Source organism: Dromaius novaehollandiae, chromosome 2, assembly GCF_036370855.1.
Source record: "Dromaius novaehollandiae isolate bDroNov1 chromosome 2, bDroNov1.hap1, whole genome shotgun sequence".
NCBI lineage: Eukaryota > Metazoa > Chordata > Aves > Casuariiformes > Dromaiidae > Dromaius > Dromaius novaehollandiae.
The window spans coordinates 2538698-2555864 of record NC_088099.1 but is presented as its reverse complement, the minus strand read 5'-3'; the positions used below and the strand labels follow the sequence as shown (position 1 = coordinate 2555864).

The following is a 17167-nucleotide window of genomic DNA, read 5'->3' as shown; positions in this document are numbered from 1 at the left end:
AGCAGGTTTTAAGTACTTCTGGCAGTAACAGAAAGAGGTTTTTTTTCCTCTTGCTAAAAGTAGCTTTGATCAGAGAAAAAAATTTATACTTGTGTACCAAGAGGCTGTTCAAATCATAAAACAAACAAGTAGTTAAGCAGTTTTTAGTCCAGCACCTAAGAGCTCAAGCAGCTGCTGTGCAAGAGTCTCCAGGACAAAGTACCAAACACGGTGCTCACTGTGCTGCCATTCACCCCCCAGCCTTCTGTATGGTCAAGATGAGGATGGCTGATATCCACCTTGATACTAATCCACCAGTAAATATTTTTGTAAAAAAAAAAGGGGGGGTGGGGGAGAAGCCTGTGCTAAAAGACAAGTAAACAAAAAATCCTAAATTAAGTTCTGTTCTACAGCATGACAAAGGGTGGACAGCATGTTTCTATCACCACTTCCCTGCCAAATGAATGCAAGAGAGAAAAATCACTATTCCAAGGTATTTAATAAGACTGAAAGTCCTCCAGGCGGATGAAATTCAGCTAGGCAGCAAATGTACAGCTCTAGAAAGGTTCACTTCTTACAGACAATACTACAATTTTGTTCAAGCATGGACATGTTAGACTAAGACAAAACACAAAGTACAGAATCAAATGCAACAGCTAGTGCTAAAAACCACAACAATAAAAATTATGGCACGAAGAATGCTAAATTAAACTAAGTGCAGTTATTATTTTTGGCAATCCTGGTTTAGACTAATTCAGGTTAGAGACCTGTTCCCAATCAACGCCAGGTTCAGTTAACATATTTTGTGCAAAGTGTATTTTTAAATTAATTAAATAACTAATTATGTAAACATTATCTTCTTCTCACAGTAAAACAACAGTGATTTGGGTATCAGAAACAAACAAGAAATAGAACTCCAGACAATATTTTATTTCACGGTACATGTTGTGTATGTATATATAATCACCATATTCAGCAACTAGATATAGTGCATGCCAGTAACTACTTGGACTGTAAACGAAGGACTTGCAGTGCTGAAGTACAATTTACTCCAATACTAACTAACATGAAGTAATACAAAATAAGGTAGAATAAGGTCCTGAAAACAACATACCCTATGTCATTTACTATACGTTTTTTTAGAAGGTAGGCGGTATTACTCTGAAAACAGGAAAAAAATCATATCAACTATCAGTGGAATAAACAGTTCAAAGCTTCACTCGTTAAAAATATTGCACCAACAGTGTTGTGGGTTGTATTCTGAAAGCAACACAAGAAGAATTTTGTAAATATTAAAACACTTTAAAAAAAAAAAAAAAGAAGAAGAAGAGATTACAACAGCTACTTTGAACTAAAATAGCTGGTAAACTGTAGACGTCAGTGAAATGTGAGGTGACCAGCAAGTCTGTCTTTCAAGTTCTCTGCTACAGGCAATATATGAGTTATCAGGAATCTTTTCTATGTAAACATAAACAACGGGGAGTTCCCTGGAAAGTGAAGGACGGGAAAGCAAAGGGAAAAGAATCGTTCCATTAACAACCACAAGAGATGTGGCAGCCCAGCTCCAACAAGGTATTTAGGCAACAAATTAACTGGACACTATGTTCATAATGCCCTGAGGACACTGCAACCATTTGTCAGACTATTATCAAAAGATATAAAGCCGTTGTGTGCGAGTGAGGGATACAGGCAGTGAACTCCGAGAGATGTCCTGAACAAGTGTGCTGGTGAAGAAAATCACTTCCTCCACTCCAGAATTAATTCTTTCACTAATTGTGTGGTTTAAAACGGGGCACCTGTAGATGTTCATCAAAAATCAGCAATCCCTTTTCAGAAGAGAAGCATATATTTAACTTTGGCACTTAATTTAATAAGTCACTACAGTAAGCAAAACACTTGCCGGATGGCAACACAACTAAATCTGCTCATCAAGTAGACGTCTCAGCCAATACGTCTATGTTAACTAACCATCTCTTCTTCCTCTCCCAGACATGGCAACATAATGCTGTGGCCACTAACCCTTCATTACTCTTATAAAATTCCTGGGTACATTAAAAGCATGACTGAAACCTATTCAAAATATCTGTTCAATGATCACAGGGTTTTATCACCATCATTTGCTCATTTCAGCCTTAACTTACAAAAAAAGGCCCAATGACTTGCGGTTAGACATCTGGGCCTTAGTTTAGGTATTACCTATTTTCAAGAAAGACCTTGAGAGAGAATTAATAGGCTGTAATCATCTAAAGTAGTCTCATATGCAGTTTATTTCTCCCTCACTTCTTTGTTGCAATAAAAAAAAATGCCTTTCAAAAGCAGCAACATAAAACAGCAGCATAAAAGTTGACTCAGATGAAACCACACCACTTCATATTTACAGATTATCTGTAGTAAGGAATTCTCTATCATTGTTTCACCACGATTAAAAATCTTGGCCTTTTTAACCCTAAAACGGTCTTCAAAAATCATCTAAGTCTGGAGACATTTTTGCAGCTCCACTCTCAGAAAGGCAGTATCAGCAGCACTGTATTTCAGACAACATTGCAAACAGTTCCCCTAGAATCAAAGTGTCTATAAAACAACAGTCTTTAAAAATACAATTCCCCAACCCTCCTCTTTTTCACGTCACACTCCCAGCGGCCACTGCGGGCGCTACGTTAGTTTCTTTATTCTGCGGTTCTGCTTGTCGATATTCAGCGTCGCTCGGTCTACAGAGGTGGTGATGGAATCGAGAGCTTCGTCCTGTCTCTCCAGTTCTGCCTCTGTCTCTAAGGCAAGGCCCTTCAGCTTCTTTAGGATCTGTCAGAAGAAAAGACTGAGAGCTTTCAGTGAACGATCAGACTGCTTTTCGAGAAGTGCTACAGACATGCTAACTCTTTGCTTTAAATGGCCATCTCATTTGTTGAACTCATGCCCCAAACCGTGCTGGCAACAGCTTAGGAAAAAAAAAAGATGCAATTCTTGTGCTGATAAACTGAAGTGAGATGTGCGACGATGAATTGGACTAAAGAACAGAAGAATCAAGTCTGAAATGCTAGGAAAAGAAAATCAGAAGTAAAAATCAATGTAAATTCAACTTTTTGTTGGCTCTGTTATTATCTCCTTGGTAGGTCTGCATCTCGGAGAAGTGCTTTGTCCTGAGGTACTACACATCCCGAGAGCCAGCGTGGGTAGCAAACACCGCTGCTGCAAAACCAGAAAGGATTCTGGCTAAAGGTTAAGTGGGGATCAGGTCAAAGAACAGGGTAAGATGTTTCATTAAAATCTGCTGGAGAAGGAAGTGACACAGGGTGGAGCAGAAGGGAATAAGCAAGACTTAGGCAACTAAGCAAAAGCATTTTCAAGGGACTAGAGGGGTGGTGCAGTATGAATGCATGCCAAGGTGGCCAAAGCGACTCAAGCTGTACCTCTGATGAGAAACAACACATGCACTGGCTACAGCTCTGTTCCAGGCTACGAGCATTATACTGCTAATCAGCCAATTTACACAGCACTTCACAAATTACTGTTCATATGTGTGATTGTAAGCAAATATCCAGAGTTACTCTATGATTGCTATAGGACACTTTGTCTGAAAAACCCTATAAACAGTAGTCCAAATAGGGCAGAAGCCTGTTCAGTGAGAGTGAGAAAGCTTAGTTGTCAAATTCTTAAGGCCAAGAGTCATCCATTACCATCACCTACACCTACCTTTATGCCTTTTCAACTTCTGATTTTCATCAGTTCGCACAACAGATTCCAAGAACAGAGATCCAAACAGCACAAGAGAAATTCACCTTAAGTCCTTACGCTGTAAGGTTGGCTCTTTTTTATATTATTGCCTTTTCTTCCCCCTTGTGGTTACTCCCTTAATAAGTCTGTTAGTGTGAAGTGAAACCACATGACCAGCACAGCTGACTTGACAAGACTCAGCTGTCTTTCCTCAGACACATCAATGGGAGATTTGGAAGACAGACCTACATCACATCATCTGGATTGAGATATGTGGCTTCTCAATTCCTTCGCATTAGAAAGGGGTCTCCTCTCCTGTCACCGCTGGCCTACACGTTCTCCTTCCTTAGACATCCATGGAAGGATTCACGATGATAGCACACTGCCTGGCTCATAAGAGGAGCTTAACCAATCAATTGTAATAGTAATCTCCCAGAAAACAAATTATTCTACCACTACTGGTCCATGACATCAACTGTGGTGGTACTAGGTAATACTACTATATTACCTAGGTCGTAATTTAGTAATTAGCATCTAGGTAATACTACTAAAGGTACCAGTACTGCAACCTATTTAACACAATACATCTGTGGCTTTTTGATAAAGTAAGGGAAAGGAGCTGTACTCTATTCCTTGGTCTAAGGTTTTTTTGCGTAACAGCTGGCACCTCAAACCCTCTTTTTTCTGTTGTTGTTTTAGAACATACATAATAAGCTCTCAGAAAGCTGCTATCAAACACCAGCAGTTTTTCCACATCTGGGGCTGAATTCCATAGCAATTCAACAGTTTGCAGTTACAAAAGTCACTGGTTTGAGAAAAGCAGTGAGCAGTATCATATCTAACTGGAACAGCAGGGGAATTTTATACAGACAAAATGCATCAACTCAAGCTGGACATTAGCCACAGCAGTAAGATTTATCATATAAAATATCGCCAAGCTCCTTCCATAAATCACAAGCAGCGAGAAACGTGGCTGTGTGAATAACTGTTTTTGCAATTTGACTGCCAAAGCAAAAACACACAACAAACCACAGATCAAGACTAATCTACCTTTTTCTGTTCTTACCAAAACTACAAGCTGAGAAAATTCTGTTTCTATCCCAAGTGAAACACTTTAGGTTCTTGCAGTCTAACAGGAAAGTGAGGCTGAATTCCCCAAACCGGAGGTGGTAGACATGTTTAGGATATGCACTAAAAAGGCAAATGACGCGATCAAATTTGTTTAGTGTGATTCAGGACAGGGATATGAAATAAGGTCTTGGCTCTCTCACGGGAATGTCTTGACTACTTGGATATGGGAAGTTCAGAGGTGTCTCTCCCTCAGTCCTTCCTTTGAGCTTCCTCCACTTATATAAATATATATATATATATATATATAGACATATAGATATATAAAATAAAGTGGTCGCTACTATGTGGAATGAATTCTACCAAGCAACACTGAACGTAGACTTGCATTAATAAAAATTATAGCATAATTAAGATTGGAAGACACCTCTGGAGGTCATCTGGTCCACTCCCCCCAACTAACAGCATGGCCAGCTTCAAAGGTCAGCTGAAAGAAAAGATTACTAGGTTTCAGTCTCTGCTCCAGTAGACACTTTATTCCTTACACTAATTTAACAGAAGTGAGACCTCACTGCTTCAGCATCTCCTAAAGGATGGCAGTGAGAGGTACGTGCTGCATGGACAGAGTTCTGGGTCCAAGCTCGCCCCTGCCACCTACCCCACAGAAGGACTAGCATATGGGAAATTTTCCTAGAAGTTTTGGGATACTTTCCCCCTATTCTGCCCTCCCCCCTCAATGAAAGCCATTTAGGCATGTATATATATATGTATGTATGTATATGTATATATACACACAAAAAATACACACACACATATTTATATATATGTATAATCACCATTTGCAGATGGTTTAAAGAAGACCCCTGAAGGCATTTTTTCAGCAAATTTACCAAGCATTTTATCTAAGAGCATTCAGATTTTTTTTCTCAGAACAGCAGAACAAAAGCAGCAGCGTCTGCTGTCACTGGCTTGATGGACGCTCCAGAAGAGTTCCTCTATCCAGCCAGGTTCTCCATCATCTGCTGCCGCAAGGCACACTTTTGGAGATCTCTCCTCAAGCACTGTTAGCAGCGTGTCAACTTCTTCATTCCTGAGTTACCTCCTCACCCAACCCAACTTAATTTGTGAAATCTGCCGAGGTGAGTTCAGGAGGTAAACACGGTTACACATAGTGCCAACCTCGAATACACCTACGCAGCAAATGCAGGAGGTGGCACGAGAGGATACAAAAAGGAACTAGGGACACTCACCACCCCCGATCTCTCAAAGAGGCAACGACTTTATTCATAAATTAAAACTGTGGCCCAAAATGCCCATATTTGCCATCAGAAACATTTTATTTTTAGTTTTAAACCAAATTACTTTTGATAGGTTTCACATTCATTAAAGCATACTAACATTTAAAACACACAAAAAGACACAATTGTTGAGAACAAAAAAGCTTTTAAAGTATGAAAGCAGTAAAATGGAAATATAGTCAACTACAGGGCTCTGCTCGGTTTACCTGCCAATTAGGCTCTGACTTGAAACACTGTGGGCGATGATGATGTGGTCACTCATACCAAAAAGAAAAAGAAAACAAGAAAAGAAAAGAAAAGCAAGTGGCTCACTTTCATCTGTTAATTCTTTGCCTAAAAGAGTCTGGTAATAAATCCCTTAACCCTTTGTCTGTTAGCAGCTTCAAGCACTCAAGCTGAGAGCTACTGCCTAGCTCGTGGGACCCAAAATGGTTAAGGTGCTGGTTCTAGCAAAGACTCCAGAGCTTGCTGGATCAAGTACTGGACTACGAAGTCTGGCCAAGCCTGGTCACAATTTTTGCAAAGCAAGATGATGGCAAGATGTCTAGTTATCAGCACTGTAGTTCTGCCAGTTGCTAAGATAAGCGCTGCCTTCTGCGCCATAATTTGGGTTGTCAATCAAGACATGAAAACTCAGTGTGAAACTCTTTTCTATTTGTAACACGAAGCCAAACAGCAGATATGATTCCATCAAAGAAGTTTTAAAGGCACATTTCCCTCAGGCACTGGTCATCCTCACATCAAGAGCGACTTGAACAGCCTCAGATTTAGGCCACAGGATTATAATTTGGAAAGTCTGATTTAGTCCCCTGGCTTTGCCATGGACTTTCTGTGCGACTTTAGGCAAGTTGCTTAATCTTCCCTGGCAAAGTTCTCACTTTGGGGAGGGATGTAAATTTGCTACTCCCCTCCAAATGTTCCCTGCATAAAGTGTTCAATCATAGCCGACCTGGGCCTTGCCATGAGCAGAGGCTTCCATCCCAGCTAGAGATCTTAGGTGCTTGTTTAGTCTATGGGGATCTAGTACAGTGCACAATGCAGTGCAATTTAGGCCATGATTCATCTGCTCAATTTTTATATCTACTTGAGGAGTTAAAGCACTGCCCACTTCTCTCTTCTCCAGCTGCAGTGGGAGCCCAGGTGACTAGCTTAGCTGGAGACATGCACAACGCAGACCACTAGAGTGATGGGAGATGAACCAAGTCCATGAACCTGCTCAGTAGTTAATGCAATTATTTACGATATTGCCACATCACCTAAAGGTCTAAAAGCAAAGCGTGAGGCCCACTACAAAGATTGTCTGTATCCTAAAGGACTCACAGTGGAGATCTGAGTTCAAGTCCTGAGATGGCACCATAATCACGTAGTTTAGCTAAAGCTTGTGAAATACCATCTCAGTACACTGAGTATCCAGCAGTGAAAGATAAAGAAAGTGCTGGAGTACAAGAAAGTTCACCAGTTTGAACTCCCTGAAATCCTCGCTTAATCTACTCCGTTATCCCTGAGCAACTGCGATGAGGCCTGAATGCTAGAGCAGAGCACGTTGAACCCATAACTGGAAATGGCTCTTGGATGAGATTTCCTCAGTCAAATTCACCTGTTAGTGAGAAGTAAAAAACTATCATTTGCAGTGCTATGAACTGTGGTGTGAACAAGGGTTTTGAGAGAGTTAACTGTGATGATTTAACACACTGTTCCACCTCTGTGCTTAACATACTGCAGAAGAGCTAGGACAGGGGGCCACACCTAAAATACTCCAAGTATTATACTTCATATATACACATACTTACATACTTCACAGTCCCATTGTGAAATCAAGCCCACACTTAGGGATTATTTAATTTGAGCGACTTTGCACTGAAGCAATTAAGGGGCTGGCCCACATCACATCTGCTGCATCTGGAGAGAGGCAGGGAGACAGCTGGGAGCAGCAACATCTCAAACCACCACAGCACAATTTACTAGAGGGTGTTTGTCAAAGCCATACATGACAGGAGTAAGAAAAAAGTCATATGCAACTTGCCATAGCAAAAAGATATGCATTTACATTGCTTTACCATGCTTGCTGTTTGGATAGGTTTGGATTGCAGCCATCAGCTATATTATCATCTTATTCTTAGTGGCTGATTCTCTCATTATTTCTTCTTGGATTAATACAGAAGTCTGATTTTATTTACTTTCTCAGGATGTACCAAGCACTCCCAGTACTGGGGAAAAGTCTACTCACTGGTCTTGCCTGGAAAAAACACCCAAGCAGTCTCACAGGCTTAACTACAGCTTTTTTTTTTTTTATTTTGGTACCATTAAATCTTTAAGTTACACACAAGCAAATATAAACCATTAATTGTGAGGACCTCAGCTCTCTCCCCAGATTCTGCCTTCAAAACAAGAAACAACACAAATTCAGGGCACAATTATTACATGTGTCTGTTAAGATTACTTGTCTGTCACTTGCTATTGGCCATGGCACATGGCCACCCTATGAGCAAATCTGGTATTTAGCACTTGGAATGAACAGTTCCTCAACAAAACGCTTTTTCTCTAACCCAACAGTTATGCTTTCCCGAGATGAGGGCATGATAAAAGGGTAAATAAACACTGCAGAGACTGTGAATATAGCGAGGGACTGAAATGGAACCATTAAGAATGGAAGAGACATCAAGGAAACATCACAAAGATATTAGACATGTGCGTTTTCTCAAATGTTAAGGAATTGGCTTCCTTATATACCATCTCCATCTTTATGGCACACACAATCCGCAGACTCAATAAATATCAGGGCAACAGCTCTTTGGCAGGGGAGGTTTAGCAGAGGCAAAGTTAGAAAGCACTGGTTTGGCAAAATAAATTCAAAACCAGTGAAGAGAACTCCTCCTCCTCAACCACAGCCCTTAAGCTAATACTGTATTATCATATCCCCTCCCACACCCGGTGACATTATGTTGGCCATAGCGAGGCAGTAGGCAGATGCTCAGCCAGAGACCACAGGAACTGCATGGGCTTCGTTCTCCTCTCCATCTCCGTAGCACAGCTAAGGAGCACAGCTCACACCACCACCAACTCTACGTTTTTAACTTAACCGTCCCTCCATGAAGTCCTGGCGAGGTCTTTTACTTAGGCACCCAGTCGCGATTCCAGACTGCTCAGTGCTTCCAGCTCTAATGGAAGGAATTTAATATCATTCAGCAAGTCCTGTTGCAAAATATCTACTGTTATCACTGTGAGCACATCTTGTTGAGGAGAAGGGAAGAGAGGCCAACCAGAAAGAAAGCTAAGCAATGGGAAGGAAAGTTCTCTGTTTATCACAAATTCCCCTTACCTCTTCAATTTAAAAAGTTCTACTGGTCTTCTCCACACCACAAGTAACAAGCAAGTTAGAAAAAAAACCTCTTCTGCGTTTAAGATGTTTGTTTTGTTTTTTTAAAACACAACACTGTATTAAAGATAATCAAGGAATAAATGATCATAAACAATCTTCAAGAGATGAAACAGCTCAAAAAAATGTCATAGTTATCAACACACGGACCTCAAATATCTTTAGTTCATTCACAGAAATGTGATGTTACAGTTGTCATTGTCTTCAGCACACATTAACACTTCTTACTTAAAATGATTTTCATCCTTGATCTATAAATGCTTTGCGAATATGATTAGCCATGGTTTCCTGCTCATTCTCAAAGCAGGAAAAGAATTGAAATGGTGCAGAGCATCTCTGAGAGCAGCTGCAACAAAGCAGCAGACCACACCTCAGCAAGGAGAACCCTACATCCTAGATCATGACTTACTTCTTAAGGTCACAAGACTCAAGGCTCTTGCTTCTCTGCCCTGCACTCTATTTATGGGCTCAATCTGCTTCACAATTACAAAACAACTGAACACGAATAACAAACTTAAATAAAACCTTGACATATCTTAGATGTCCGTTAAAAGGCTTACTTAGATGTAGCTCCTAGCTCTTCACCTCGCTGCTTCTAAAGTCAAGGGAGGGTGTTCTGCAAGACCCTAAGCGTTTACCAGCTGAAAGGCTTTGGTGTTTGCCGTGATGCTGCCTATGAACCCCATTAGAAAACATCTAACCTACACACTTTTCAAATCTGCTTTCCCTGGTAGGCACCAGCCCCAAGGTGTTGCAAAGTACATATGCACCTTCAACAGCCCTTCGTGACCAACAACCCTTCAGTGTTCAGCTCTTCTGTGTCTGGATGCAAATCAGAATTATAGTGCTGAAAAGCTGACATTTAAGAAAGGAGCAATTAGCCCTTCTGAATACATAACAGCTGCACAAAGTGTATGCACCCATGAATAACAGACTGGTGATATTTGTACAAATAGGATTGAGAAATGCTCTCCCTTAAAATCCTCCAAAAGGTCAACACTGCCTCAGTAACTGCACATTTCTGACAAAATGACAGATCATGGGGATAAGGTCTTTAATTGCAGTGAAAAGATCTTCATTATATTTTGGTTACAGAAGCAAGTTTCAGTCTAAAAAGACACATTTAGGCATCGATCCTTAGTAAGGGAGAGAAACAGGAGATTTACAGGAATTAGTGCCTGTACCTTAAAATTATTAATGACTGGAAGTATGATTAAAGAGGCTTGATTCTCAGTGGACAGATGCTTAGTAATTACTGAAAAAAAACAGGCCTTTTCATGGCCTTTCAGTTTGGCACTCAGATCCTCCCCCTGACCCTGAAGTTCACCCCAGATCATTAACTGATTTAAAAGTTCTTTGCCTTGGCATAGTATGAAAAAATACTAAAATTGTTTCTTTGGCTCTGGTGAATCCCGATAGTGGGGTTTTTGCTGTTTGTTTGTTTTGGCTTTTGTTTGTTTGTTTGTTTTTAAACAACACTAGCATTTAACACTGTTTCTGGTCCACTATCCAGCAGAGAGAACTTCAGAAGTTTGGATTTCTGCACAGGTTAAACCCTCACTTACCTAACTGCCTTGCAGTTAGTTTTAATTTTAATTTTTCTTGCAAGTTTTCATTTTTAGTCACTCTTGAGTCACTGCTATGAGTTTGTGACTCTCAAACGCACTCAGCTACAAGAAGTTGCTTATTATAATTCCCAGTTATAAAATAAAAGAAAGGGGCTGCAAAACTGCAGTCTAGACTGAGGAGCAATAGGGTTAGCAAAGACTTCTCACGATGCTATCACTAAGCTACAAATGCAATATTAAAGAGACAATCAGATGCTAGAAAAACAGATAGGAACATACTTCAAGAATAATCTTTAATCTGTAGCCATATTTTCTGATGTGGCTGCAATCATCAACAGTAAATCTATTTTAATTGAAAAACAAGTAAAAACCACATTTCTTTGCTTTTCCAGCTAGCTCACTGTTTTGGATCAACCACATACTATGGATAAAGAAGGTTTCTTCACTAAAAAGACTCTAAACATCAGCTACAAGAGAAATTCCTTAAAGAACCATTTAGGGGAACAATACCAGACTGGATTACTTTAAATAAATAACTTTTTCCTAGTAGAGTCTCCAACCACTTCTCCTTCTCTATCTATTCATGTGCTAGATTTCACACTTAATTCCCAACTACAGGTTCTCTTTGTGCATTTACAAAACACTTTGCTCAGGTTTGTGGATATTTCTGAAGATGAACCGCTAATCCTTAGTAAAAGGAGTAAGATTGGATAGAGAAAACACACACAAAAGAACTTTTTCAGAGGAAACAACTTAAACTTGAGGGTTTTCCTTGGGTTATAACCCTCTTAATATATTTGGCCTGCTGATAACTCTCAATTTGTCCAAAATAATTAAAAACAAATAGGAAGTTATCAATGTATTTTCATCACAGGCTTGACTGGTTTTTAGAAATACGTCCATCTACAGTCAGGGGATATTTTGTTAAGGACAGCAGACTATGTTTCTGATGAATGAAGAATATGAGTGTTACTATGGAAGGAGTGAAATGACCAGTACATACAACCACAGACAGGATTATCTCAACTCTACCTGTTTCAGCTCTTTTGTTTCCAACTCGGAGATCTTTTCTTGACTCTGCAGCTGAACCTGCTCATTGTCCATCCCTTCTCCTCCTCCCACCGGAGAGCTGGGCTGCACCACACCTCCCAGGAGTCCTGTGGCTGCAAGAGAAATTTCCCATGGTCAAAGACTGCCATCTCCTGTCCTAACGGAGCGGACTAGCAGTAATAGCAAACAGTGATCTGTGCTTTGCGCAGGAGCAGTTTTGGAGGGGACAAGAGCACTCAGAGAAGCTAGGCCCAACTTTGCCTTGGCCTTGCCCAACTTGTATTCTGCTAGAAAGGCTTCCAGATGTATTTCGTACAATACAGAAACTGGAGGATACCAGGCTGCCAAGAGATGACTTGTTATTAAAGGCAGCACCTGGAGAACGGGTTTATTTTATGCTCTGGGCATTCATCTGAGCAGAGGAAAAAGCAGCAGCGATGCATTCCCAATTAGACTAATGAGGAATCTTCACCTGCTGCTTCTTCTCGCTTTAATCTTTTAAATTAAAGAATTTAAAGGTGGTGGATCGGGGACAGAGTCCAAGAGCCAAGTCAGCAAACCTCTGCAGCAGAAGGGCAACCCTGACGCCAGCAGCCACCCCCAGCAAAGCAGCGGGGATGCAATTCCTGGTGTAACATGTCACCTGTCCTTTATTTAAAGCACCAGCTCTTATTGCACTATCCGATACCACCCAGTAGGGTGGCAGGGACATCGCGGCAAAGAAAGGCTGTTATATCTGATGCAAATGGGTGCTAAACACCCGAGACGAACATCTCTGCTTCTAGAGGCACTCCAGCCATCTCCGAAACGCTCTCCCACTTACAGAGGCACCGAGGAGGAAGGAAGCTAATGCCCTCTCGCTGCCACCTGCGAGACAAAAGCTAAAACAGAAGTACCAAACCCTAAATCCCTCTCGAGTAATTACTGCAAAATCATAATCCCTGGAATTACTTGGTTATCAGTTTGACAGTTACTGGACTCAAGATTTAAGACAGGCAAATAATTCACTGTACTACTGTTACCCTGCTCAAATGCTTCTTGTATTTGGAGGGGCAAGGAACCAAGCACAAAAAGCCACCGCTTATGGCAAATTACTGTTGTGATCTCCCGTAGAGGACAAATTGGGGGAGGGAATGGCAGGCTTTCCTATTGCAGCAAACAGCCAGACAAGTTTCTTTGTGTTTCTTATCAGCTGAATGTCCCCGTACGCTAATTATTTCATTAAAAACAAGAAATCTATCCATTTCACTCCATTCATTTTACTGAAGATGAGAACAGGAGGAGGTGACAGCAAAGACACACCAAAAGAAGGGAAGGAGATCAGGCATTTCTCTTCAGTTTTCTCACAGAAAGGAGGGATGACTGAATACAGAGGCAGAAATATTTAGAAGTCATCGAAGAACAAATTTTGTTTAGTTTTGTTACACCGAGTTGGACTGTTGCACTGCCACCACGTGAGGACGAGAAACTACCAAGCTTCTGAGCAAAGTACTGGAAACTCAAAATAACAAGAACACTCGGTTACAGCGGTCGGCAGCAAACATTCAGCAACTCTGAAAGGGATAAAAAGCTACGAATGCCAGCGCCCAGCTGCAGGATTAAGACGGCACCGCTTTCGGATTGTTATCCCACAAACACACCATGGGATTTCTTGCACCTTACTCAACCATTACTGAACACATCGGTCGGGAAAAGCGCTGGTTTGATGCAGCACAGGAGAATCTCTGGTACAAAACAGACCTTGCTGCGCTCTGTCCTTAGCATGCAAGGAAAAGCCCCGTCTTAGTCCAAAAGAATACAGTCGGAAAAGAAATGCAAAACAGTTTAAAATAGTTTGGGATAATCTAGTGTGTACAAAACACTTTAGACATGCTTCTTCTACACAAATCAAGCCAAAACTCTTAGGAAGGGCAGTTTGGTTGCATTTATTTATGCAAACGTGCAATATGCACAGCTTTAAAAACAGGTAGGATCCAGATGACACGACGACAGTTAAAACGCTCCTTGCTCAGAACTGCACAACGAAGGGCAGTGAACGCCACGAGCCAGTTCACTGAGACAAACGTACCTCCACTGCAAGGATATTTCTCCTATACGCCTCTGAACCAACATTCAGTACCTGAAAATATACACACAAATTTTATGTGCGTTATGCACGCCTGTCTCTGTGTACAGACAGACTTTTTTCCCTTCTTTTACCCCCTAAACAAAAAAGAAAAAAAAAAAATCACTATTTCCACCACGTGAGCAGCCATGGAAAAACCCCACGGGTTAAAACACAGTCCGTGACTGCCATCTTGCGACCAAAGCCAGAGAGCCACAGACTCCGGGGAAGGAACAAACAAGGGTTTTGGTGGAGTTAGAGAAGTCAGGATTTCCATAACCTCCAGTTCTCTTCACTGACATTTCCAAATTAAACAGTCCAAACGCAGGTGGGGGTAGGAGAAGGAGAGCAATATCCCTGACTCACTGACTTAGATGCAAACAGAGCAGAGCAGTGGGAAATTAAGCACAGTAGGGCTGTATAACCAATTATTTTATGTAACCAGCCTTAAGACCATCAGGAACTGAACACCAATTTGCTGGAATAACTCAGTGCTTAAGAAACCAGCAGGTTGTTTTTCCTCTAAGTTGTTGGGCTGACATTTTAGTGCCAGATGCCCAAGACTTATTTCCTTAAAAATTAACAAGCTTTTCCAAGCTATGGCTCTTGATGACTTGTCAACAACAGAACATTATCCTTCCTGCTGAAGTCCCGGTTTTAGCTTGGTGCACAGAAATAGATTCATCTATTATTTTACTATATCATTTTTCTCCTCATTTTAAATACACTAGCAATAAATTCATTCACAAATTTGTTCTTCTGTCACCGATCATTAAGAAAAAGAGAAGATCCAGTCATGTTTTTGTAGAATTAAATTCTTAAAGACAAGGATTCACCAGCTCTCCAAGTGAATCCAGGCTTGAATTACAAAAACAAACTCATACAGGACCTTAGAAAAAAGCAATAGCAGTAAGGAATTTTATTGTTGTTGTGAAGGGTTTCAGTTCCTGCCATGTTTTCTTAAAATGACTGAACTATGCATTCATTTAATCAGAGATCTAAAATCTCAGAAAACCAAACTCAGTTTCTTCTTTAAAACAAAAAACATGAACTTCTCAAACAACTAAATTTCATTTTTTGGAAAGGAAAATTAGCATAATATTTATCCCACATACAATTTAAAAACTTGTTGAAGTGGAAGTTTGTTTTAAACTTTCTGCAATTAACTGAAGAACAGGTTTAATACAGAGATGCTTCCAGCTACAAATCGCCAAAAGTAAAATAGCAACAATACAGGACGCTGAAGCAAGTAGTCAAAAGAGGAGAGTGGATTTACCCTTTCCACAGAGGGGCATAATACTGAATTGGTGACATTGGAAAAAAAGGACATTGGAGTTAAAATGCAAACCAGCAGATGAAAGAAACTCAGATTAAGCTAATCCTTCTCACAGACTGGTGCAGAGTTAGTGAAAACAGCAGCTGAGAGCACAACATTAAAGAGGGCTTGGCACGTTCCAACAGTCAGGCCCCGAGAGGCACCTCAGATTCAGCATCTACACTCATAGATTTTGCTACAGTATCCCTGAGAAAATAAATCCAACTACATTCAAACAGGACCACACACTTCTGTCACCTCTACCCTCACACCCTTCCTCCTGCCAAGAGGGCCTAAAGTCAACTAGCAGTTATTTCTTGCATTTTATCATCAACATAGCCTCACTGCTAGGGCAGGGAGGAAAGGCCTTGCCCTGTAAATATCGTTCAATATTCTGAGTTTGAAAACCACTTGGAAGCTTTCGGAGCTAGTGTTATCGTTTACTGATGGATCACCATCTGTCACATACCTGCTTGCCAAATGGAGGTGCCCAGATCTACCTGAGGAGACTCCCTGGCACCAACAAATCCCAGGGCATCTTCTAAAAACTGTATCTTCTTGCTGAACTGCATCTCCAGGATCGGGATTGCTTCCGGCATCTTCGCTGACAACAGCCGGTAAGAGGTGTCGGGCTTACCAATAAATCTCTGGCGAACACTAATTTCATATGGCGTATGAACTCTGATATCATCTACATCTTTTGATTCAAACCGGTGAATGACCTGAGAATTGCAGTCACTGATTTCCAGGCCAGAAGCGAGGAGCGTGAGTTTTCCTGGCTTGACATTTGAGTCTGTTCTGTGGGTGATAATAACTGGAATTCTAATTATGATTCCTTCCTGGTTCTTTGAATCGGAAACTGTGGCAGTTTCCTTTGGCTTGGCTTCCAAAGGCGCTTTCCAGAGCTTGCTGCTAAATGGCCACCAAGAAGGAGATTCGAGTTCAGTCAACAACCTAGAGGAGAAAAGAGAGCGTTAGAAGAATGAAAGCCAATTGGAGGGTCATGCTACCCCACCATTTCAAAGCAAATTACCACAGATGCAAAGATTTCTTATTATTGAATCCAGCACTCTGTTATTTCACATCTCAAATGCACCCACAACTTACCAGGATCAAACCATTAAATAAAAAAAAAAAAAAAAAAAAAAAAAAAAAAAAAAAGACAAGCTTTCCTGCATCTGCCGTTACGTTGGAAAGCGGTCCCAGAACCTCACTGTCCTCATGTGAGAAATCCAGCTTCCTACTAGATTTATTCAGGCCCATTTACACCCATCTGTTGATCTAACAGTGCCTTTTAACTCAATGTTTCCACACCTGGCATTCAGTCCTTCCGCTTTTTTTCTATTCCTCTCTGCCTCAGCCCCACAGGTTGTCATCACCCTTTGCTTTGCCCCCACTCCCAAATTCCCATTGCTAGTTATAACAACGCAGGTACAAAGCTCAAGCTGAAATGCCCAGCAGAGATTGCCCACACTGGGCTCTACCTCACCTTCAATATTGGCCTAGCTCTCTACAGAGACAGGCCTTGTTGGCAAACCAGTGCCTTAGCTTAAAGATAACTGGATTCAGTTTATAGAGGAATTAAGCAACTTCCCCAAGGAAGACCATATTAGCACCTTATAGCCAGAATTAACACAGGGAGTCAAGCTCCTCATTTCTAACCATGAAGATGAACAGCAGGCAACTAAGTCCATCAGC

At 41.0% G+C, this 17167-nt stretch overlaps 1 protein-coding gene across 6 annotated transcripts in view; it reads right to left on the bottom strand.

Annotated features, from left to right (window-relative positions):
- Positions 1-459: 459 nt before the first annotated feature.
- Positions 460-17167, bottom strand: part of SNAP47 (synaptosome associated protein 47) — a 32060-nt gene continuing 15352 nt past the window's right edge. For 4 of the 6 annotated variants that reach the window (XM_026096096.2, XM_064505644.1, XM_026096088.2 and 1 more), the window contains 3 exons: positions 15939-16423; positions 12033-12163; positions 460-2778 (listed from right to left, as the gene is read on the bottom strand). In XM_026096096.2, coding sequence (XP_025951881.2) covers positions 2632-2778; positions 12033-12163; positions 15939-16423 — 763 coding nt within the window. In that variant the 3' untranslated portion in view covers positions 460-2631. The other 2 variants (XM_064505646.1, XM_064505645.1) reach the window with 2 other exon arrangements.